Source organism: Amborella trichopoda, chromosome 6, assembly GCF_054954075.1.
Source record: "Amborella trichopoda isolate Santa Cruz 75 chromosome 6, AtrichopodaSantaCruz75HAP2 v2.0, whole genome shotgun sequence".
Lineage (NCBI taxonomy): Eukaryota > Viridiplantae > Streptophyta > Magnoliopsida > Amborellales > Amborellaceae > Amborella > Amborella trichopoda.
This window is the reverse complement of record NC_142341.1, coordinates 11,321,042-11,347,299: the sequence shown is the minus strand read 5'-3', so window position 1 is coordinate 11,347,299 and position 26,258 is coordinate 11,321,042. Positions and strand designations below refer to the sequence as shown.

General features: G+C 34.4%; 1 protein-coding gene across 2 annotated transcripts in view; it reads left to right on the top strand.

Moving 5' to 3' along the window:
• The window catches only part of LOC18438100 (DHBP synthase RibB-like alpha/beta domain-containing protein), a 39,896-nt gene extending 29,261 nt beyond the window's left edge, over positions 1-10,635 (top strand). The window contains exons 8-10 of one of the 2 annotated variants that reach the window (XR_016056771.1): positions 3,615-3,661; positions 9,046-9,144; positions 10,411-10,635. Coding sequence is in view for 1 of the 2 variants with exons in the window: in XM_006848291.4 (XP_006848354.2) it covers positions 9,046-9,144; positions 10,411-10,467 (156 nt within the window). In the remaining variant the exon portion in view is untranslated. The remainder of the gene's footprint in view (positions 1-3,614; positions 3,662-9,045; positions 9,145-10,410) is intronic. The other variant, XM_006848291.4, reaches the window with a different exon arrangement.
• The last annotated feature ends 15,623 nt before the right edge of the window (positions 10,636-26,258 follow it).

The following is a 26,258-nucleotide window of genomic DNA, read 5'->3' as shown; positions in this document are numbered from 1 at the left end:
TGAAATGGAAGAAGCTTTCAAAAAAGAGAGTCTTGATGTAAATAGAATAGACTATGGTAAAAAATTTAGAGTAACTTCTCAGACCAGAATGTATCATCCTAGACCTACCCCAGTAGATATCCAGTTTGAAGAAGACTTAATCTCAAATACTGTATCATACTCAGGTACGACAATAGTAAATTGGAATATAGATGGTATGTCAGATCATCAAATACTGGATACAATGAAACATATGACTATGTACGCAACAACGTGCAAAATAAGTGGAAATCATGACCAAGAAATAGCTAAGGCTATTGTATGTGGCTTTACTGGATGGTTAAGAGGATGGTGAGACTTTCACATAGACGAAACCACCAAAAGAGAAATATTAGGAGCTACAAGACAATGGACAATAAAAAATGAATTTGGTCAAGATGTTCCTAATAGTGAAAGTGATGCAGTAAATACCCTAATATATACTATAACTCTACATTTTATAGGAAGTACTGCCTTGCTTGATGCTAGATCAGAAGATCTCCTTCTAAACCTAAGGTGTCCTACTTTGTCCCATTATAAATGGTATAAATATGTGTTCTTCTTTCGGCTTCTTTCAAGAGAAGATAGTAAATCTGATCATTGGAAAGAAAAATTTATAGCTGGATTACCTCATCTTTTTGTCGAAAAAGTAAAAACGAGATTGAAGGATAAACATGGAGGAATAATTCCGTACTCTCTTTATACATTAGGAGAATTATCTGCTGAAATATGCTCAAAAGGACTTGCTTTATGCACTGATCTGAAACTAAAAAGACAGTTAGATAAACAAAGAATGACAGGCAAGGAGTTAGGTGATTTCTATGAGCAGTTTGGATATAATACACTGCCTTTGACTAATAGAACTGATAAAAAGAAGAATAAAAAATACAAATCTAGCCATAGCAGGAGCACTAAACAAAAATTTATCAAAAAATTCTCTCCCAAATATACCTTTAAAAAATCAAGAGGGAAGAGAAAAATCCCGGTCTGCTATAACTGTGGAAAAGTGGGGCATTACAAGAATAAATGCCGAATAAAGAAAAGGATTAATACCTTACAATTAAAAGAAAATATCAAGAATCAGATATTACAATTAGACGAAGAATCTGATATAGATTCTACTAGTTCTGATACAGACCCACTGATTGGAGAAATAGAGGATGAAACATTAATATTTAGTAGTTCTGATGCAGAGGAACTACTAAATGATTGCTTTTGTAATACACTTTCAAAAGAAGAAAATTTGATCATAGAAATAATTGACAAAATAACAAAACCAGAAGCAAAAAGAGAAGCCTTAGTTCAATATATACAACTTGTCAAAACAAATAAAAAACCTCCTCCTTTTATCATAACTCAAGAAGATTATAGCTTTGCAAAAATTCTTAAAAGAATCGATAATAAAACTAATGATTATAAGGAACCATTTGTAACCGAATTAAAACATAATAAATGAGGCACGAAATGAATTAATAATTCTAAAAAATAGAATACAAATTTTGGAGCTAGCATCTAATCTTCAACATACTCTTGAAAATACGGATGAAGAATTAGAATTTGATAACATTATAAATAATTATAAAAGACCTATATCCCCCATTAAAGAAGATCCAGAATCCTTCAGTACCATACAAACAGATAACTATGTAAACCTAATTGCTAAAGTAATCACTCAAAAATGGTTTACCCTAATAAGAATAATAGTACATAAAGAATACAGTTTTCAATCTTTGGCATTAATTGACTCAGGAGCAGATTTAAATTACATTAATGAAGGATTAGTGCCAACTAAATACTTTAATAAAACAACCCAAATACTAAATACAGCAGATGGTAGTAGATTGATTATAAATTATAAACTATCCAATACTGTAGTCTGTAATAATGGGAATTGCATTGAAATGCCATTTATTATGGTAAAAGGATTAAGTCAGACTGTGATCTTTGGAACTCCATTCTTGAATTTGTTATATCCATTAAAAATAGATAGCGCAGGGATTGAAGCCATCATAGAAGGCCACAATGTAAAATTTGAATTTATAGATAAACCAAAAATTCGGGAAGTTTAAATTCGGGAAGTTAATAATGTTAAGCAAGTTATATTTAATAAAGAAAAATTTTCTCTGCTATTTAAAAGAAGAAATAAAATATAAGACAATTGAAGAAAAGCTTTCTTTGCCTGAGAATGTAAAGTTTATTGAAGACATTAAAAGAAAAATAGAAAGTGAAATTTGTGCAGAATTACCAAGTTCCTTCTGGAATAGAAAGAAGCACATTGTAAATCTACCATATGAAATAGACTTCCATGAAAATAAGATACCTACAAAAGCAAAGGCCAATACAAATGAACTCTAGAATTTTAGAAATATGCAAAAAAGAGATTGATGACTTATTACAGAAAAGGCTCATCAGAAAAAGTTCATCTCCATGGAGCTGCTCAGCATTCTACGTCGAGGAAGCCTCTGAAAAGGAACGAGGAGCTCCGCGGTTGGTAATAAATTGTAAACCTCTCAATAAAGTCCTTAAATGGATAAGGTATCCTATTCCTAATAAAAAAGATTTACTTGATAGATTAGTTAATGCTTGCTTTTTTTTTAAATTCGATTTAAAATCAGGATATTGGCAGATTTAGATTTCTGAACAAGATAAATATAAAATTGCCTTCAATGTTCCCTTTGGACAATATGAATGGAACGTAATGCCTTTTGGACTTAAAAATGCTCCTTCTGAATTCCAAAATATTATGAATGACATATTTAATCCTTATATGAAATTCATGATTGTATATATTGATGATGTTCTTATTTTCTCTGAAAATATTGAACAACATTTCAAACACAAATGTTTTAATTAAAGCAATAAAGGCAGCAGGATTAGTTGTATCAGCCAGAAAAATCAACCTCTGCCCAACAAAAATAAGGTTTCTTGGTCATAATATCTTCCAAGGAAGTATAGTACCAATTGATAGAGCAATATAATTTGCTGATAAATTTCTTGATATTATCCTAGATAAAACTGAACTCCAAAGGTTTTTAGGATGTCTTAATTATATTGCCGATTTTTATAAAAATTTAGCCATTGATGCTAAACCTTTGTTTCAAAGGTTAAAAAAGAATCCTCCAAAATGGACAGATGAGCATACCTTGGCTGTAAAGAAAATAAAAGCTAAGGCTAAGGAATTACCTTGCCTTACACTTTCAAATCCTAATGCATTTAAAATAAGTGAATGTGACGCCTCCGAAATAGGATTGGGAGGAATCCTAAAGCAAAAAATTTCAGAAAAAGAACAATTGGTTCGTTTCACTTCAAAAGCTTGGAACCAAACTCAGCAAAACTATTCAATGGTTAAAAAGGAAATTTTGGCTATACTTCATTGCGTTACTAAATTCCAAAGTGATCTTTTAAACCAAAAGTTTCATATACGAACTGATTGTAAAGCAGCCAAAGATATTCTCAATCAAGATGTCAAAAATCTTGTTTCAAAACAAATTTTCGCACGATGGCAAGCAATACTATCCTCTTTTGAATTTGACATAGAACATATCAAAGGCAATACTAACTATCTTCCTGACTTTTTAACCCGTGAATTTTTGTAGGGGGGACAGGAGGCTAATACCAATACCAAATAAAGGGAGTAATAAAGGTAAAGAAACAATGGAAATAGTTATAGCATCTGAAAAATCAGAGAGATCTATAGTATCTTTCCCTATAACTCCAAATCAAGTAATAAAAAGACAAGTCGAGGAAATAATACCCTCTTGAACCAATATCAATAAATACCACAGGAGAAGAAAAATCCAGATTTACTGAGACTACTTTTATAGCCGAAATAATTATAGGTGATATCCATCTGGATAGAAATCCAGAAGAAATAGCAAATATTTATTTAAATAATCATTTACATCCTTCTAATAGTAATAAGACACGAGAATGGTATGAAGCCATCCTCTTGGAGACTGGATCAATATCATTGGTCCATTTTTTCAAAAAGAATACAAATAACAATTGCATACTCCAAATTTCAAATTCAAAAAATAATATCATATAAGGAGTGGGGTATGGATCTTGTAAAGACCAGGAGATTACATGCAGAAGGATTCAGTAATAAAAACTATAGATATACCGAATATATTGATGCATGGTATAAAGTCTTCTCTTTTCAAAATAGCAATAATTCTCATACTTGGTTTTTGCAAATACAAATACCAGTGATTGAAGGATTTCCTAATTGGTTTAGGAATTGGTTTCAAATATGGGGATCTGGAATTGAAATATTACCACAAAAAATACAGGCCTCTCAAAGAAAATTTGTGGAATACAATAATAGTAATAGCCAAATAGCCTTGCATATGTATTTTATGGCCTTTTACCAAATACCTTGGATCATGAAATGGTCCTACAATATATCTGATAATTATACTAATGATTGGGAATATGTCCCCAAACTGGGAAAACAAGTATATATAAAGTGGTGGGACGTCTATGAAAATAAAGAGATTGAACCAGAAAAAATAAAATTAAGAAGAGTCCCAATCCAAACACCAGAAACAGAAGTCAAAAATATGAGTGATTATATAAATAAGACGAGGCAACAGAATCCCATGGCTACTAAGGAAGAGTTAAAGAAAAGCTGCTCTAACTATTCGATGAAAAAGAAGAAGCAATGTCTACACCAACACAAAATGATGAAGATTACGCCCAAGAAAATGAAGATTGTGGACTCTCACAGCCACGGCCTGACTTTTCTTGAAAAGGCCTGAATAAACTACACATTCCAAAATATTGCCAAAAGCCTGCTGACAGCAAATAAAGACTCACCGACATCTGTCACTATTGCTAGATACCACCTGTCAGATCCGTCGACATCTATCACTATTGCTAGATGCCACCTGTCAAATCTGTCGACATCTGTCACTATTGCTAGATGCCACCTGTTAGATCGGTCGACATCTGTCACTATTGCTAGATGCCACCTGTCAGATCCGCCGACATCTGTCACTATTGCTAGATGCCACCTGTCAGATCCACCGACATCTGTCACTATTGCTAGATGCCACCTGTCAACTCTATCGACACCTTTTCACTGTGCTACCGACATTGTGCCACCTTTATGTTATCATGATATTATGCCACCGACATCGTGCCGCCTTTTTGTCATCTCCAACCACTGTGTTCTACTTTTGAGCTGGCGCTGCAATTATTAAGCCTTGAAGCTCACGGCCTATAAATGGAGGATGAACTAATTGAAGAGGGGCATCCGAGTACTCTCCCACAGTGCCTTCTGCTCTCTCTTCTCCTCTACTAAAAAGCTCTGAAGCTCTGCTCTCTCTTCTCCTCTCTTAAAAAGCTCTGAAGCTCTGCTCTCTCTTCTCCTCTCCTAAAAATCTCTGAAGCTCTTGGTATTCTCTTTAAAACTCTCTCTTCTCTCCTAAAAGCTCGCTACACTCTCTGAGCTCTCTATATTCTCTCGTTTACTCTCTGCAGCCTTCTGATAAAAGTATTTCTTCTCCTCTCTAATAGAAGTTCTTTGTTCCTCTACTCTATCAACCCTCAAACAATTCTATTATGTCTTGGTTGATATATCCTCTGCAATCCATTTCTCTGCCCTTCATCTTCGGCGTTCTCAGTTTACTCAAATATTCTCTGTCTTCAAATACTCTCTACTCCCTGTTATTCACCCCCTACTAAATCTCTGCTCTCTGTGCTATCACTATAGACTGCTTCCTGTTACTATTCCGTTCTTATCTTCTCTCTACTCAATTATTTTTCTTTTCTCCTTACTGTATTTCGAGTGGTGTATCAAATCACATCGAGTTTTTCTTGAGTAATTGTGAGGTTTTGTATATGTGTGAGTGTAACTTAAATACTCTACCAAGCTACTGTCTAGAGGAGTGGAAAATATTCTCTAGTTACTGCAAGTGTTTAATGTAAGTCTTTCTCTTATAATAAATAATAGTTTTTCTTTATGCAAGTTAAATTAATATTTTGTTTATATATATATATATATATATATATATATATATATATATATATATATATATATATATATATATATATATATATATATATATGGAAAAGTCTTCCCAACGCCTATAGGCGAAAATGAACAGTGATTTCGCCTACCCTCATCACCGTCCAAAGTTCACCGCACGGTCACGATTGTCTGGTAGTATTTCATTTTTCATTTTTTTTTACAAATCGGAATGAACTGAAATTTGGATCGTGTGTGCATCTTAGTGAGGCGCACCTAATAAAAATATAAAAAAAATAATTCATGAAAATAAAATTGACCAAAATACCCCCGAAACTTTTCAGGGGCGTTTGGTCAATTGTTTTCATGTAAAATAATGTTTTGATATTTTTTGTAGATTCGCCTATTTTTTATGAACACATGTTCCAAATTTCAGATCATTCCGATTTGTAGAAAAAAAATGAAAAATAAAATACTACCGGATAATCGTGATCACGTGATGTACTTTGGTTGGTGATGAGGGTAGGTGAAATCACTGTTCATTTCGCCTATAGGCGTTTGTAGTTTCTTCCCATATATATATATATATATATATATGGAAAGCACTTCAAAACGCTTATAGGTGAAGTTCTACCGTACTTCACCTACAGCTTTATCACCGTTTAAAGTTCATCATACGGCCATAGATGTTTGATAGAATTTGAATTTTAATATATTTTTTTACAAATCATAATGATTTGAAATTTGGTAAGTGTGTGTGGCTTAATGAGGCGTACTGGAATAAAATATAAAACAAATAATTTGGATGATAAAAATGACCTAAAATACCCCTATGAAGTTTCAAGGGCAATTTTATCATTGTATTTTATGACTATTATTTTTTAAATATTTTATTTTGGTGTGACTTGGTCATATGTACACGCCCCAAATTTTAGATAAAACTGATTTGTAAAATTATTATTAAAATTCAAATAGTACCGGACAGCAGTGACCATGTGATGAACTTTTGATGGTGATGAGGTGTTATAGGTGAAGTACTGTAGAACTTCACCTATAGGTGTTTTGAAGTGTTTTCCTATATATATATATATATATATATATATATATATATATATATATATATATATATATATATATATATATAGGATAAAGCTACTAAAAGGTAGCACCTATAATGATTAGTAATATAGGTGGAATCCCAGCCGTCCGATCTTTATCGGGTGGTTCAAAATACATGTAACTATATGAATTTTAATCATTTATTTAGAAATCAGATTGAAATGAAATTTTGGGTGTATATACTTAACACCCTTGTGCATCATATAAAAATATAAAAAAATACTTTTCAGAATTAAAAATTACCAAATTACCCCCATCATTTGTCAGGGATATATATTTTGGAAGATATTATTCTATATTATTTCTTGTATTACCTATTTTTAGTACACATGCTCAAAATTTCATCACGATCAGATTTCTAAAAAAAAGATTAAAGTTCTGATAGTGATATGTATTTTGGACCACCTGATGAAGATCAGACTGCTGGGATTCCACCTATATTATTATTCATATAGGTGTCAAGTTATTGGTAGTTTTTTCCATGGCCCACTAGCCTACAGCTACATATGAGGCCAACGGCCCAGATTGAATCTAGGCCGATCCAATGATCATGATTGTATTTCGTATTCGAATTTTAATTTTTTTTCTATAAATCCAAATCATTTGAAATTTTGGGGGTGTGTTATTTAAAAAATAGGCGAATCCAATAAAAATATCAAACAAATATTTCGTGAAAAATAAATTGATCAAAATACCCCCGAAACGTTTTAGACGTATTTTGGTCAATTTATATTTTTTGAAATATTTTTTTAATATTTTTATTAAGTGCGCCTTGAGAAGAATAGATACCTGAAATGTCACATGATTTGGATTTGTAGAAAAAAATAAAATTAAAATACAAAAAGAGGTTATATCTGTCGGATCGGTCGAGATTGAATCTAGACCGTTGAGCTCATATGCTGTAGGCTAGTGGGCCTACCCCATCATTTCCTTATATATATATATATATATACACACACTTGTTCTCGTTCTTGCTGTGTCTTTTTATCTCTTAACTTCTTTTTCTTTAAATGTTCGAAAAGTAAGCAATAGGCATAGATAGATCTAAGGAAAGCAAAAGGATGAATTGATTGTGGAGGTGGGGCCAGTGTTTGTCATTGGAGGCAAACTTTAGTGCAGAGCATGGTTGTGTGTGTGTATACATAGAGAGTGAGAATGCCTATCATATCTAATGAGCAAATGATGAACTTCTCTTGAAATTTCGAAAGACTAGAGGGAGGACCATCTTAATACTTATAAGGAAATCATTACTTGCTACTCTCCTTGTGAGTTACCATCCAAAGGAGGTATTGGTACTCAATTTACGATTTAAAATAATATAATGGTATTGAATTTTTTAAACTACAATGGGTATAGAGGGCTCCACTTCAGGCCCTTAAAATGCATATTTAACTTTTTGGTAGTTTATATAGACATTAAAGCGGTGAAGGAGGGGGAGGAGGGGGGAGGAGAGAAGTGTTCCAGAGTGAGGGGCAAATTGATTATTTTTGCCAAGTCAATCTGAGGATCTCTCTCTTTCTAAATTAAATTTATTAAACTTATCCGAAGCAAAAAATCTGAAGCTAGAAATATGTTTTACAATGTTTTCTTGAACCTGATGTCATTCTGGTCCTACAAAAAATGGGCAAACATTTAACTATGTAGGTTCGGGTGTCATTATTTTATGGAGTAGATACGTGATGCATGTCCAATTTTATCTCACTTAAATTTCATCCGAGTCCTACAAAATAGGATCAGAGACTCTAATTTCATTTACTGCGATGCAGCATACAGGCTGTATAGTATATAAAAAAGGAAAGGCATTTTGAGGATGGGCATTACATAAGCTGTTCTTCCCGCTGTAGAACAACATTTTTACATTCCAGTGTCCCACTACATGGTGATATGTTCTTTTAGATGGATGAGCCACACTTCTAAATAAAGTATTGTGTTTTCAGGGTCTTGATTTTATTGTTGATGCTGGGATTAGAGTAGCTGATCCATCAACCGTGGTAGATTTGACTGGTACTTTACCAACAATCATTCGACAAGGAAAGGTATGTATTGTTTTTGTATTTTTTATGTAATGCTCTGCTATGTCATTTGTCACTTTCAAAATATATGGATCTGGGGATTTAAGCTTCTTGCATGCATACTTGGTCAATCCAACTTGGGACGGCATTACCTAACGTGAATCAACCAGCAAATTTTCAAAAATTAATAAATTGGTCAAGTGAAATGCTAAACAAGGTAAACCAGGTATTTGTTCTAACTGGTGAGATGCCTAGTTTTTGGAAGAGACATTTGGGTTCAAACCTTGATGACCAACCTGAAAAATATATGATACAAGGTAAAACATTTCAACTTCCCCAAAGTCAGAGATTAGGATTTTCAGTTTTTTTTCGGTGAAGTTCAGAATATCAAAAAAAGACTCACTTGGACCTTGGCCGATGCGAGTAACTTGCCCGAGTCCATCCCAAGTTAAAAAAACAAAAATAAAGACAAAAAAAATATGGATATATTGTATGCCTTCCCTTTCTAACAGTAAACATCAATTGGCACGTTGGTTCTGGGATGCGTCTTTTTCTTAGGTCTTGGGTTTGATCCCCCGGACGGCTCACTTTTTGAACTCCACTCCTTAAAAAATGCTATGTTTCCTCGGTTTAAAATAATATAAGCAGTGCTTGTGGGGAGATTCGAGTCCTCGCCAGAATATTAAGTAGGACGGTGTGCTACCCAGAAGACCACTTGAATGTTTAGAATTGAATGTATAACACACTTGGGAGAAACTCACCTGGAGGCCGAGTCCGGGTGGACTCGGCTGAGTCCTAGTACATTGGTTAAGTTTAATAGGAAATCTCGATGAAACTGTTCTGAAGGGACAATTGGGACACGGCGGTAGCATGCCTGGTGCTAACTGCCGCCCTCAATCCCTCGATGAATTGAGAGAGAGAGAGTGCAGGAAACGTATTCAAGTGGAAGAGAAGTGCAGAGTTGATTCACAGATGAAATAACTATCAGAGTTAGTGAAAAGGATTGTCGCTGCAAGGGCTCACACAAATGACAAGTTGGAAAATTTGCTCAAAAAATATTCCGAGTTTATCATTTGTTTTCCTTTTCATTGCTTCATTCTACTGATATTTCTTTCCTGCTTCTTAGTATCCTCAAGATCTCAATTTTTTATCGTGAACTTGGGACTTGGTTAGATTGGAACTTCGACAGTATGTTTTGCCACCTCCACCCTGACTACCTTTGCCTTGAGCCCTTCCCTCTTTTAATATGATATTGGAAAAGTTTGATACTATCAGATATTTTGCATGTAGGGGCCCAAGCATGACTGGATGCATTTGAGAGAAGATGGAAGCTCCACTTCAACTTAAATTAGACTTTCTCCCTTGTACAGCTCAAGCCGTAATCATTGAGCTCTAGGAGCTTGAATTTTTGGTTTTTTTTTTTTTTTTCCCTATATTTCTTGTACATAATAATACAGTAGTGCTATAAACTTATATTGACCCATAAATGCTTAAGAAAAATGATGGCTTTTGAAAGTAAGATACCTCAAACTGCGCTTATATTTGGCATTTGGCAGGATAGGCACATGGCAAGCCTTATGTCTGTCCTATGCAGGTGTCCTATGCAGGTCGTCTACAGCTGTTGAAATTAGTCCTCAGGAAGTTTTTACCCCACATGTGTGGAGAGAGAAGTGTTTGCTTACACGCTTCACTTTCAGTCAGAAATTTTTGAGAGATATCTATTCCATGAGTGTGTGAGAGAGAGAGATGCAAGGTAGCATGCAATTCCTATTCAGGAATGTGGAACCCCACCACAAAAATATGCATAGCCTGCTATTATCAATCTTTTTGGGAGGAGGTTTTATATCATTAGCAAAGTGGTGGTCCAAAATACTGGGAGCATGCGAATGTGTTTATTTGATGAATTTATTGCCTCTCGAGGGTCGATGTCAGCAAAGCAATGGTCCAAACGTCTCTTGCTTTATTTGTTCTAATGTTAGTTTCGAATTTGTTGTTGGCAACAAAGATGTAATGAATTAGGCAATTTGGGTGAAGTGTTGACTATTGTTTGGAGCAGTCGATTTTTTAAAAATTGGCCAACTTAACTCGGGATCAGTCACTAGCTGATCCCGATATCTGGCCCAATTTCAACGGTCATGTATGCAAGAATTTTTTTTCAGTGCACTAATCGGTCGATTAATGGGATTATTCGGCATTAATTAGTCAATTAGTTCACTAATTAGCGATTTGTTTTAAAAATCGGCTGATAAGGGCATTGTCAGTGTAAAGTCTACAAAGCTGTCTTTATAATAATTTTTATGTATTTCTCTTTTTTGCCTTTTTCTCTATTTTTTTATTTCTCTACTTAGAACTTTATATATTATTACAAATTTTTTGACACGGTTTCTATGCGGCCAGCTTGCGTATTGTAGAAATGTGGGCTTGGCAATAGACATATTTTTTAAAAATATAATTTAATTCTAATTTTTAGAGAATATATAATCTTTAACATGGAGATCATGAATATAGAAAAATAAAAATAATTGAAAACTAGAAATAATAATTATATTAAGAAAACATTTAGACCGTTAGTTACAATTGTTTTTAGATGGAACACTTATTTGCATCTATATGTAAGATGGATGCGTTATACCTCGGGACCGTATATTGTAGAAATGTTGTCTACCCCATATGAAACAGTTTTTTCAAGTTTTTTATTTTCAAACTGCAGGATTTGCCACTTTGGGTGATTAGACTCAGATGCACTAGAGTTGGTCAGACGTGACAGGGTGCCAAGCCCATAAGTCCCTCAACTCGGTAGGATATATAATTTATTCGTTGCTCATCGGATGTGATCTGCAATCTAATGCCTACACCACCAACCCCTGAGAGGCACATAGACATAGATATGAGAGATGGAAATTTATCAAAATTGTCACAAAGAGACGAACAATTTTATATTTTACCTATATTTTTAATTGAATTCCAAAATACTCAAAAAACAAACATTATTATATATTATATATTTATGTTGAAATATTATAATAGTATATCATATCATATTATATATTATATATTTATGTTTATTTTATTAATGTAATTTATATTATATATAGTATATATTGATTACATATTATAATAATATATAATATTAATATATATTTATTATATATTGATCACTCAAAAAGTATTGTTTCATGTGCCTAATCATTTTCTTCGAAACCCAATTATGCGTATAATATTTTTTTTTTCTTTTTTATGTAACAATATAAAAAAATGCATGTAAATTTTAAAATATTTTACAAATTTTTGGAGATTTTTTTACCAAAATTGCATTTTTCAGAAAAAATCGTGGCACTAATCGGCCGATCTAGTCGGAATCGGTCAGACTAAAAGGATCGCGTCAAGACCGATTAATCGGCTCTATCCATTGTTTTGAACACTGGTTTGAAGTTGGAAAAACCTTTTTTTTTTTTTTGGGGTAATTAGTAGGGAAGAAGGTCCTCTACCCGTTTTTTATTAATAAAGATAAAAAAAAACAACTCATAATTTTACAATTGAGCATCTGTGCCAAATCAAGAAGTAAAAAGAAGGGAAATAAAATCCGGCAGTCGAACACATCAATCCGTAGCATTAGAGAAGGACACCTTGTTTTTGACAAGTGAATCCACTACCATGTTGATCTTGCGATAGATATGAAAAATGGACCACACCATTTGTAAAATTGTCTCCAATTAACTGCCACCGTGTACGTGTGGAGTGCCCATGGGGCATTATGAATGACATTGACGAGCGACTCGGAAAAACTTGCCCCGGACCACTGGACGATGTGTTCGACGGGCGAATTTTGTAAATAATAGGCTGGAGATGAATTCATGTTTCATTTGACAAATACATAATGCTTCCAACGCGGTAGCACCATGGCATGCTTTGTCAGCTCTGTTTGATTTTGAGAATTCTTCACACCAGGATTTCAAAAGAAATCGCCAAGTTTTTTCGAGTTATAGATCAACAAGTTTTCACACCAAGTAGCTGTACTCGCTCATAGGGATCGGATTTTGCAATAGGGTGCAGTTTGTATAGAGCCTAGGCTCTAAATAATCAAATTAGAGCCTATCTTCAAATAATGTCAAGAAATATAGTTTTATCATTGAAAATCTTTGTGATAGCCTTAAAATACATTTTCATATTTATTTATAAAGTTCAAAGCTTTAAAAATAGTGTAGATCGGAAGATCTATAAAAACTTGAAAATCTTGAAAATTGACGGTCCAAAAATGTGTTACAAAATACACTATTTTCAAAACTTGAAATCTATTTTTTTCTCATGTCCATGCATCTTGATGTCGAGATGATCAATTTGAAGATATTTGGGCATCAAAACAACCTCTTTTAGTGAACTTTTTGAGGTAGGCCCAAATTTGATTGTTTAGAGCCTCGGCTCTATATAAACTTTTCCCTTTGCGATATTGGGAGTGCTAGTTAAAAGACTAATGGTCTTGCGGTAGCATATATCCAACCTACACTCCCTCTAACTTACAGCATTTGTAGGACTTCAAATTTGGGATGTAATCTCCTCGACTCAGCCACCAATAATAGAAATAAATCAAGAAAATAGAAACTTATGAAGAAGTACAAAAAATAACTGCACTCTTTTATGTGCTTGACTAAAGTAATGTATTATGATAAAAAACGAGGCAATCCAAATTTTGGACAGTTAGATCAAAATGCTTAGGAAATCGAAGTCCATGTTTTCTTCATACTCTTTTTTGTTAAATTATTCTTTTGGCAGTCTGAGAGGATCACAAACTTCATGTTGAAAAAGATCTCCCTCTTTTGCCTAAGGGAGTAAGTGTACAGTTTACTCATTTGGCAGTCTAAGAGGATCACAAACTTCATGTTGAAAAAGATTTCCCTCTTTTGTCTAAGGGAGTAAGTGTACAGTTTGCTCGTGCGGAAACATGTTACACTTGGTACATCTTATCATAACACATGGTTCGACCATCAGCAATGGGATTGATTATTTGCCCATCATTGCCTACGGAGACTTGGAAGTTGGAAGGCGGCCTCAATTTTGAGCAATAACATACTACAATGGTAAGAGGAGATGGTATTTCCTTAATACAAAGGGACAAAAAACAAATTAATACTCAGTTATGCTCAAAGCCATGCCCAAATTAATTTGTATATTATGAGTGTTTTTCAGTTGGCTGGAAAAAAACAAGGAGTAAGCCCAAAAGAATACGATTGGAAGTAGTGAGAAAATATATGGAGATTTATGGCATCACTGACGATATGACCCCTTAATAGAGCAAAATCGGCGGACTAAAATTTATGTAGCCGACCCTAATTAATTGAAAAAAGTATAATGATGATGATATACGTTTTCCAACTCTTGGTTGGTGGTTAAGGTGTAGAAGTCTTTTTCCCAGGCTATGCATGTCTATACAAATTGCTATTCCTATATTGGTGTGAACCTTCAATCTTTTAACATGTTGGTATATAAATGAAACTCATTTTTTCTTTGCCTGATTGAAGAACACCTACAAAAGTGACTCTAAAACCCCATATACCATTACATACCAGTTTTACAAGAATCCGGCTTGAACTTGATTGATTCGTTGCTGACGTTTGCAACGTTACATTTCAAGTTTGATTCTGATCTCCAAGTAACCCAAATCGAGAAAAGGTCCAAATTTTTTAATGGTAAACAAAAAGATAAAATGGCGCGAGCCGCGCGAGTGGTCATAATATACATTTTGAATTGGATAATGAAATTATTGCATCTTTTGTAAAATGACCCACTGACCCACATCTAGAGGTCCACCACTTAATGCGGATAAACTTGTTGATCCCTAAGACCTAAAAACACACACATCTCTCTCTCTCTCTCGTGCAAGTGGATCATTGGTAGTCAACAAATGTGGGTGACGTGGGTGGGTGGGAGACCAAATATGGGGCTTCAATTTCTTGCATCGGCTTGAAGCATATGTGTGACCCATGGTCTTTGCTTCATTTTCTTGAAACCAAGGTTTGGGATGTGAAGAATGTAGCTTTCACTCACACCCAATTGATTCCCCACTCTCACTCCTCTTTTTCTCTTTTATACTCTCTCTCCATTGGTAAGAAGACCCACTTTTTGGTGGAATGCTTATCTTTTGGTGTTACAAAAATCAATTGGTTTTGAGTTGTCTCGCAAATGGCAAGGCAAGTTGGCTTTGACTTCAACATTGGGTAAATGTGATGCTCATTCTTCTGTTGGGGGCTACCCCACGTTGTCTTACTCTTTCTTTACATTACCTTCGCCTTAGCAAACTCATTTCTTTTCTTCTCACTTCTCACACTAACTACTTGGAATTTGGAATTCAATATTATATAGCCCCCAAATTTGAACAAAAAAAAAAGTGATAACACTTCAACAAAGTGTCATAATCAGAAAAAACAAGTGGGCAAACAGTATTTGAGGGGAATTTGCTGTCAAAATAGAATGGCAAAGATTAAATTATGGCCTAGTCTTATGGAAAAATGTAAATCCTCACCTCAAAACTTATTGAAAATATTAATTTTGGCGTCTGAAAACTTTCATATCAATCATCTCGATTTTGACTAATATGGTTATGAAAAAAACAGATTTTGAACTCTAAAAACGTGCACATTGTAACACATTATAAGGGTCATCAACATCATCAATTCATTTTTCAACTAATAGGGGTCGGCTATACGAATCCTAGCCCACCATGATGTTCTATTAAGGGCCATATAGTCAGTGAGGCCATAAGTTATCATATATTTACTTACTATTTCCAACTATGTCTTTTTGGGCCTACTTCTTGCCCTTTTTTAGCCTTCCACTTGAACTAACTCGCACCTCATAAAAGGTGTTGAATTGTGTTTGCACCATACATGACTAGCCTACTTAAGCCTACTTTCTCTTATCTTATTGCCTATTGATGCCAACCTAAATTATCGTGAATGTATTCATTTAGAATTTTATCCCTTCTTGCATTGCCACTCATTGATCTCAACATCCTCATCTCAACTACTCTCATTATATAGGCATGTTGTTTGTTGACCGCTCAACATTCTGCCCTATAAAGCTGGTTTCACAACTGTCTTATAGAACTTGCCCTTGAGGTTTATTGGTATGTAGCGACCACATAAAACTATTGTTTCTCATCTCCACTTTACCCACCCAACTCTAATTCTATGTACAATAACTTTCTCAATCTCTTCATTTTCCTAGATTATCGATGCGAGATATAGAAAGTGTACTCTTTTTTGTATTTCTTGGCCGTCAATCTTGACTATTTTCTCATCTGCGCTCATATTATTACTAAATTTACATTCCATATGCTCAGTCTTTTTTTGGTTAATATTAAAAATTTTAGATTCTATATTATCTTTCCAAAGTTCTAACTTTGTTGACATCATTTCGGGTCTCATCGATCAAAACTATGTTATCCCCGAACAACATGCACCATGGTATCTCATCTTGTAAGTGCCTAGTTAAGTCGTCCATAACTAAGACAAAGAGGTATGAGTTCAATAGTAATCCCTAATGTAGATCTATTGGCATCGACAAACTCGTTCGTCTCGCCACTACTTGTTTGTACATTAGTTAGCTCACTCATCTATTCTCACCAAGTAGATGTAGTGTTTAGTAAGACACTCTAAGAGTAAATGAGGTGGGCTATATTAGGTTGACAGCTGGAATAAAACTTTGCCACATCTTATCATATCTTATCATGAGTTCTAAACATATAATATAACACATTATCTAGCCTTTTATTTTCAAGTGTTTACAAGTCCACAAGATTTGTACCCCTTTTTGAGCTACCAATTTTATAATAGGTAGTGGAAATAGATTTTAGAGCCATCATAGTAACTTCCTGGCCTGACGTGTTTTCTAGACGAGATTTTGACACAAAGATTTACTTTTTTCCATAAGGCCTAGGCCTTATAGAAACTGATTTATATAGAAAAAAAGACAAGAAAAATCTAGTAAGGACAAGGGTGAAGGATCAGGGGTTGTATATTGGGCCCCAACCGGAGCAAATTATGCACTTGCTCCCCAGAGCTAAATACCTTACTCTTTTTTTTTTACGAAAATTCTATAAATTTTATTCAATTATAAAGTAGTACAACATATTAGGAAAGGAGAACATCAGAAACCACCAAATTAGCAAGAGAAGAATCTTGTTTAGCAAGGGAATCCGCCATGCCATTTACCTCCCTAAAGACATAAACAAAAGAAAAAGATAAAAGCCTAGAGAGATCCAACGTTTCCAGTAAGAAAAATCTGAGTTCCCATGGGACTTTCTTCTCCCTATTGCACCAGATGATAACGTTCAAAGAGTCCCCTTCTACAAACACCTCGTCCCAAATTCTTATCCCTGAAGAGACGAAGACCCTGAACAAGAGCATAACATTCAACAAAGTTCGATGTCTTTACCCTTAAAGGCCCTGCATAAGAAAACAAGATCTGACCCTCCCAATCCCTAGCAATACCTCCATAACCCACAACCCCTAGATTTCCTTATGAACTCCCATCAAAATTCAATTTAAACACCCCTTTGATTGGCGGAGACCATCTTCCAATAGGTCTCACCTTGCAGCATCCTAACTGAAAAAGAGTAGATAAATTGAACCTTACATCAACCTCAACAATGTATTTCCCCACCTTATGATCCGATAAGTACATCCAGACAGAATGAAGGATCTTCTCCAACATACTATTCCAAGGTAATGAGGCCCCCTCAAATACTCTTCGGTTTCGTTCCTTCTAAATTTCCCAAAGAATCACCCCTCGGCCTATTTGCCAAATAATAACACTAGTTTGAGGCAAAGAAGGGTCCAAAAGAGTGTGCAAGATTGCTATAACATCCGTAGGTAAGACCAAAGGGGAACCTAACTGTCGAAAAAACCAGCACAAAAAATCATGAGAGTAAGGCAATGCAAAAAAATATGGGGGCCAGTTTCCGCATCACTCTTACAAAGAAGACATATATTAGGCAAGATATTGCCTCTTTTGATAAGATTGTCGGTAGTAAGGACCTTATCTTGCATAACCAGCCAAAGGAAAGCTTGCACCTTTAGAAGAACTGGCAACTTCCAAATGCGAGCTAATTCCAGCATTGTCCAATGCCACCTATCGGAGATCATATATTAATTTAATCGAAAACTAGTCATCTTTAACAAGATCCCAAATCACCACATCCTTTGCATCGTCATCACAAGGGATATATACCTCTCTTAACAATAACCGTCACTTGGAAAATTGGGATAGTGTAGCTTTTGAAACCCTATTGTATATGAAGTTAATCTCACAATCCCTTTTTCCACCCTTGCAATCAATAAATCATGTATAGAGGCATTTTTATTCTCCATACAGTGGAAAACTAATGGGAACATTAATTCAATGGAGCATCACCAAGTCACTTATGGTGCCAGAAAGAAAGGTTCCGACCATTACCAGGACTCCACTGGATATCCTTATGAATCAGAGCTTTACAATAGCTGATGGCTTTCCAACAAGGAGAAATGCCTCTATTATTACTCCGCTCTCCAACCCACATTTGGAATCTGTCTACCCCATTTTTTGCCACAATCACTTGATACCAAAGTTGATCTTTAAATCTTAGACTCCTCCACCACCACTTGCATAATAGCGCCTGATTGACTAGTTTAATCTTTCTTAGACCCAAGCCGCCTTCTTTCTGAAGGGTATATACCTTGTCCCACTGCAACAAGTGGAATTTTTTTGAGTCACCCATAGAGGCCCATAGAAAGTTACGCATAAGCCTCTATATTTTCTTGGAAACTGCTACTGAAATCTGTAGAATTGACATTTGATAAATAGGTAAATTCGACAGGCATGCTTTTATCAGTATAATTCTACCCTCCAAAGATAAACATTTGAATTTCCACAGATCCAGTTTAGTTTGAATCCTTTGGATGACTCTATCCCATATTGCAATAGGCAGATGCCCATATGAGATAGGCATCTCGAGGTATATCATAGGAAAATGATCTACCTTAGCAGCAAGGATATCCGCCAAAACCTTCAAGGTACCCTTATCAGAATTAATGCCAAACACTCATATTTTTTTAAAATTTACCTCCACTTCACAGCATTTCAGAAATACAGCAACATTATAGACATTGTCCTCTCTCGCTTCACCAAATAATAGCGTGTCATCAGCATATTGAAGGTGGGTGGCACAAGGCCCATTGTTGGGCAATTGAAATCCTTCAAAATGGTCATTAGTCATGACATTATTGATGTGTAAATTAAAGCATTCGGCATAAATTGTGAAAAGAAAAGGCAAGAGATGGTCACCTTGTCGAATACCCCGTGAGGCTCTAAAGATGTCAGCTGGATAGCCACTATGTAAAATCGAGAAATTGGCAGACGAGAGACAACAAAAAATCCAACTCCTCCACTTTTCCCCAAAGCCCATATTCTTCATGATTTCCAGAAGCACACTCCATTCCACCCTACCATAGGCCTTTTCCATGTTCAGTTTGATAACTAAACCAGGACGACCCTCTAATACTCAAGAGTGTATGCATTCTTGAGCCACCAAGACACTATCAGTAAAAAGTCTATCTTGAATAAATGCTGACTAAGGGTCTGAAATAATGGAAGGTAACACCATTTTAAGATACTCAGCTAGCACCTTAGCTATAATTTTATACAAACTTGATAGCAAACTAATAAGTCTAGTATCCCTAATGAACTTCTTAAGAATAAGAGCTATAAAAGTTGAATTGATACTTCTAAAGAGCTCCCCACTCCTAAAAAGCCTCTCACCATCTCAATAAATTCACTACATACCAGATTCCAATAAGTATGAAAAAACACCCAAGGAAACCCATCTAGCCTAGGGGCCTTATTCCTAGGTAGTGAGAACATCGTTTTTTTGAGTTCCTTCATAGTAACATTCTTTTTCAAGAAAGAGACCAAATTTGAGGGGAGGACTTTAATACTCACCCTCTCTAGTCGAGAAGTAATACTGATCTCCAAAGAGAAAGCCTTCTGAAAATGACTAATAATAGCCTTAGTCATCTCCTCACCGTTATCAGGGTCAATACCTTGAATTATAAGACCAGAGATGTCATTTTTACGCGTCCGAGCATTGATCATAGCATGGAAGAATTTTGTGTTTGAATCACATTCTTTAAGCCGTTTGACCCGCAATCGTTGTTTCCAATAAACTTCTTCCACTCTTTTAAGTTCCTCTAACTCCATGGTGCAAAGAGTTTGTTGAAGCATCAAATCTTCAGAAACAACACCTGAGCTTTCTCTCTTCCCATCAACCTCCTGAATTTTATAAAGAACCTCATCAATCCTACCCTTGACAGAAGCTCGATTATTTTTCTTCCAATCAATCAACTTATGCCTCTCATTTAGCAGTTTCTTATGTAGTTGGAAATCCATAGACCCTATTGAGATAGTATTTTCCCAAGTGCTTTTTGTGAGGTCAGTAACCTCTTTATCTTGTAGCCACCCAATCTCCAACCTAAAAGATACAGGACCCTTAGAGACCCACTTGGGATGATGTGTTTGCTCCTAAAATATTGTGAATCACTATGTGAGTAATTTCATAAAAGAATTTGACTTTGAGTTTTCAAACATTACATCTAGATATGATTGTTCAAAAAATGATTGTTTTTATTCGACATTAGGAGGTGAATATTTAAGAATCATTAGGATGTATGTCGAACGTTTCTCTTTATTTTAGGAGGTTGGCTACGTAACATAGTTTACGTCCCCAAATTGCGGTTTATATCACGAAATTCTATTCTAGGGCTCAAAAACAAGAGATCTTATTATTGTGAAAAATGAAAAGAGTTGCTACTTGGGTGGGAGCATACGTAACATGGATTTAGGAGTATCTTTTGTGCTAACATGTGAAATATTTCTAGGAATCCAAGTCGGAAAAAGACTTCATGGAAAATTACGTAAATATCTGTTATATGTTCTGTAATTATGAAAATACCTGAAACTTTCTGTTATTACACAGATGTCCGTTTTTTGAACTTCATAATACTTTTTTGAAAAACGGATTTTATTTATTTATTATTTATTTATTTTTAATTTTTTTTGGTATTTGAAACTCTCTCTACCCTTCCATATATTTAAAAAAAAATATTTGAATCTTGAAAAAAAGTATATCTTGTAACTTATTTTTTGATAATGCATTTAATTCTTCAAAGGTCATCAAATCAAATCTACATTATTCAAAGGTCCAAAATCAGGGTCCGTTTCCATCTCATCTCTCAGATCAGGGGTCGAGGCACTGAAGGGGTGCAGCTAAAGGAATAGTGTATTAGATATTTAGAACTTCACATATGGCCTTGGCATACATGATTAAGCTCTTTCCATTCATCTTTGCTTTTTAATTTGATTGCCAGATCGTTACCCTGCCTCTCCTGATCTCTGTCCTTGCTAACATGAAAATTATTGCTCAGTGATTTTTATTTGTTAAGCAATAGTTTTGGGGGAAAGAATGCATTGAAGGGTAGAGAGAGTTTAAATGTTTTTGCTAAGAGCAGAAGTTTAGTGACCCAAAGGTTTGTAGAGAGCAAGAGTTTGGAGACCGAAAGATTGCAAGCAATGTTAAACGGACATGTTCATTTTCAATTTTTCATGAACTAAATCAGACCCATTTTGGTTTTTGAAAAATAAAAAATGGATAGTTTCATCTTTGTTTAACAAAACTATTATAAATTTAAAAAATGACATATGTATAATAACGAAAAGTTTTAAATATTTTTGTAATAACGAAAACTAAAATGGATATATACGTAATTTTCCTAATACTTTATTTTAGGGGAATTAGTTCATAACCCATTAGTATAGGGAATTCATGTTTTTGGTTTAGGGCAATTAGAAATCCTACTTTGTTGGGAAAAGAAAATCATGTTGTTTTAGTTAAAAAAAAAAAAAAAAGTAAGTCGGCGTGGATTTGGGTTTCAACTCTTTAAATGAGAATTGAGTCGGAGATATGGAGCTCGGCCCTTAAGTTTTAATAAAAAAACTTAAAATATATTTTAAAAATGGGCTCAACGATAGATGCTTTCATTTACAAACACCAGATGTTTTGAGTTTCATTTTCATTACAAAAATCTTCCGCTAAAAAACTTCAAAAAAAAGATTGTCCAAAATGTGAAGTAGTATTAATTTCAAAATAGCCCTCCTTAGAATATCCGGCCCACGATGGAGAAAACTAAAACAAGCAAGAACGAAAACGTAAACCGAAATCTTCAAAAACATTTCGTACGATTATAAACCTTCGCTAAAGTTTCAAAAATGACGAAAACACCCTCTAATTTCTGAAAGCGATCAAACAAAAGCGAAACACGTCCCATCCGACGAGCGACAACCGAAACGCCTGCTCCCACGTAAAGCAATAGCGGAGCAAAACGATTTCCAGGAAGGGGCAATTTCGTCATTCCATCAATCAGTGGGGACACAATAGTAATTATGATGATGCCAATGTACACGTAATCTTTCAGAAATATACACGTACGGCGTCAAATGCCAAAGTTTGACCCCCCTCCAGTACATTCACGTACGGTTCCCGACTTTATACGACTCGTATAAAGTTACGCTAAAGTCACACGTACGAATATTTAGCACGTGCGCGTCAGATACGAGTATCCCCATGGTCCAAGATGCTGCCACGGGACATGCAGAGAACTTTTTTCGTACGTGTGCGTCGTTTCATATTTCGGTCTCTCAATCGAAATATCGGGAGACTTTCATTACAACGAAATTGATAACATTTCAGCTGAATTCTTGTCATAGTTGTATTGTAAATAGGATACGGTTTTTATGAGGCCAGGGACGCATATATAGAAATGGGTCCTCCTTTTAAAATTCCATTTTTAAGATTGATTTTTGGACCTAATTTTTAAGGAACGTTTAAATCTCTAACATGGAGATCATGAATGCATAAGACAAATAAAATTTTTAAAATAAAAATCAAAATTTTACAAAAAAATGTATTTGGACTATTGTTTTTTAAATTTGTTTTTAGAGAGAGCACCCATTTGCATCCATCTTTCATATCGAGGCATAATTGTTATATTTTTAGAGAAGGTTGTGGTTTGTATAATGCCGAGATTATCGAATTGATGGTTTTTCATAATCGAAGCATCCTCTTTTAATAAATTTATGAGGTGCGCCTTAATTTGATTGTTTAGGGCCTCACTCTTATAAAACTATTTCCTTTAGAGAGACCACCCATTTGCATGAGATCGTTGCTTTCCGCATCCGGGAATGGAAATGTAGGAATGCGTTCCCCCAACTCATACAACCATTTTCCTTGCAAATATCCGGTTTGCAATTTTTTGGGAAAGAAGACAAGGGAGGAGGTGATTTGGATTTTTCAAGATTTTCCAAGCGTCTTCTTTCAATTATGCATTATATTATGGGTTAGTTGGGCTTGTTTCTGTCCATTTCTACTACAATTTTTTTCTTTTTAAATTACGATATTTCTTGCAGTTTTTTTCTTTGACAAGTAACCATTTCCATAAGATTTATTATGCTTTTTTATTAGCTGGCCTCTTAAAAGTTTCTTGCACTTTTTACCAACCCACAGTTTGCTATCATTTTTTCTAAAGATTTTTTGTGCTTTTCACCCACTGGCCTTTGTTATTGTTTCTAAGAAAAGCTTTGGAATGCTCAGTGGAGAAAAGACATTGTTTCTAGGATAAGTTTTGGAGGTTCTAGGATATTGTTTCTAGGATAAGTTCTCGCCAACTAATTCTTTGAAAGCAAAATATTAGAGCGAGGATGAGTGTTCTAAAGGGATACGTCAATCAATGAAGCTCGTGATCGCAGAGTTCGAATTTTTATTAGAAATAGATAAATGAAGAAGGACGATGGGCTCAACGTTCCATTTCTCACGGGTCTTGAGAAATAGACTTCTCATTAATCTAAGAGATGCTTATCTACATCTCACATTAATGTTGAAAAACTTTCGGAAAATAATTACTTATTTATATATTACATTTAAAAAAGGGTTTTGTTAGCTGCACCACTTGGTGGCGTAGACCTTTAAAATGTTCAGTATTTTTTGACAAAATACCCTTGAATTATAATACAAAATTTTTCAAGTAGGGGTATTTTTTATCATTTTGAATAATGAAATGGATATTTTTATAAAAAATAATGGCATTCTATTAATAGTTAAAAAATGGATCTTGTGGATGATGCCACTATCCATTATTGTTAACAAATGCTTTTGTTTTTATGAAGAATTTCTTGTTTATTTTTGTCTAATTACTTAAATACCCCTAAACAAAAAGTTATTATACTATAGGATAAGGGTATCTAAATGTCTAAAAATGTTGATCACTTTAAATGTCTGGATCTACACCACAAGTAGTGTAGCCTAACAAACCCTTTTAAAAAAACCCTTGGCAAAGGATAAGTATTAAAATAAATATACATATGATTCTTTCTATAAAAAAAATACGAGGCCGATAAAAAAAATAGGTGAGGCAATATGTCCTGGCCAAACGTGCCAATTTTGTTATTAATTGATAAAAATAAGTGAGGCAACATGTCATGGCCAAACGTGCCAACTTTGTTATTAATTGATTTCTATGTTTTGTAAATGTTATTGAGTGGTTACTATTATTTAAGATAAAATTTCAAGTTCTCAAAGGGAAAAAAGTGTGCATATATTTTTTATTTATTTAAGGGTTTAGACTTTGGAACATTAAGTAAAGAGAGAAAAGGGTAATTTCAAGAATGCTCTGGTACAGATTGGTGGAGCAATCTCGCCGTTACGTTGATTTAGGTGGCGTGGGATCTGTCTCGTCTCTTCAACTGCAAATTATTTTGGGGATTCCTTTTGCTTGGCGTGGGTTTCATGTCTCCTTAATTGAGAGTTTACCTTAATTGCATGTTTTTAAAGCTTGATTTTTTACTTGAGGTGGGTTATATTGTTGGATGCAATTTTTATTAGGGTTAGGCTTAATGAAAACAAAGTAACGCCCCAACTCGAATCCTCGTCTTGAAAACACTTTGTGCATCAGAAATTTTTATAATGGCTCTAAAATCAAGTTTTAACACCGATTATAAAACTTGAAGCTCAAAAATACACAGACATTACCGATTTGTAAACACTCAAATGGACAGTCTAAATAAGGTGTTATAGTATAAACTATTTGCAGGTTTGAAATCCTAATTTTTTTCACAATCATAATATTCAAGACCGAGATGATTGATTTAAAGGTATTCTAGTGCCGAAAACTTTAATCTTTCATGAGCTTTAAGGTGAGGCTTTACTTATTATATTATTTTGTGGCCCTATTGTTGTGTTTTCCCTAAATGCCACATTTACTCTCATGTGCCATTGCCATGGACATTATTGCTATTTAAAGACAATTTTAAGTCAACAATAAAGAAGCCCCATATTTGAGTTTCGATCTCTTTTTAATTGTGACTTTTGCATTATTTGAAGTTTACTTTTCAAAAGAGTGAAGATTCCTTTTTACAAACGTCAGATGGCTTCTTATTACTTACTTTTATGTCGGGTTGTGGTTTGTGTAATGAGACTGCAAAACAATAAATAAATAAATAAAAAGAAAGGCTAATGACTATAAAAGAAACTCTGCATGTGCCGAGGATTCTTTGAGTTTGGGTAATTTTCACTTTTTGGCATGCAATAAAAAGTTTGATACATTCATAGCTATTTACATTAAACACCCCCACCTGCCCACCCCTAAATTGATCTTTAAAATTGCTCTTCGTTTCACGATTTTTCCTGATTTGCATTTCCTTTTTTAAAACTTAGAATGATATTTAAATTTTTAATATAGGGTGTGGTTTTTATAGAGCCTAGGCTCTAAAGAATCAAATTAGAGCCTACTTTCAAATAGTGTCAAGAAATGTGCTGTCATAATTAGAAATATTTGTGATAGCTTTAACATATATTCTCATCTTTATTTATAAAGTTTAAAGCTTCAAAAATAATGTAGATCGACATATCTATGAAAATCTTGAAAATTGACAACCCAAAAATGCGTTCCAAAATACACTATTTTCAAAACTTGAAATCCATTTTTTTTCTCATGTCCATGCATCTTGATGTCGAGATAATCAATTTGTGGATATTTCGGCATCAAAAGAACTTCTTCTAG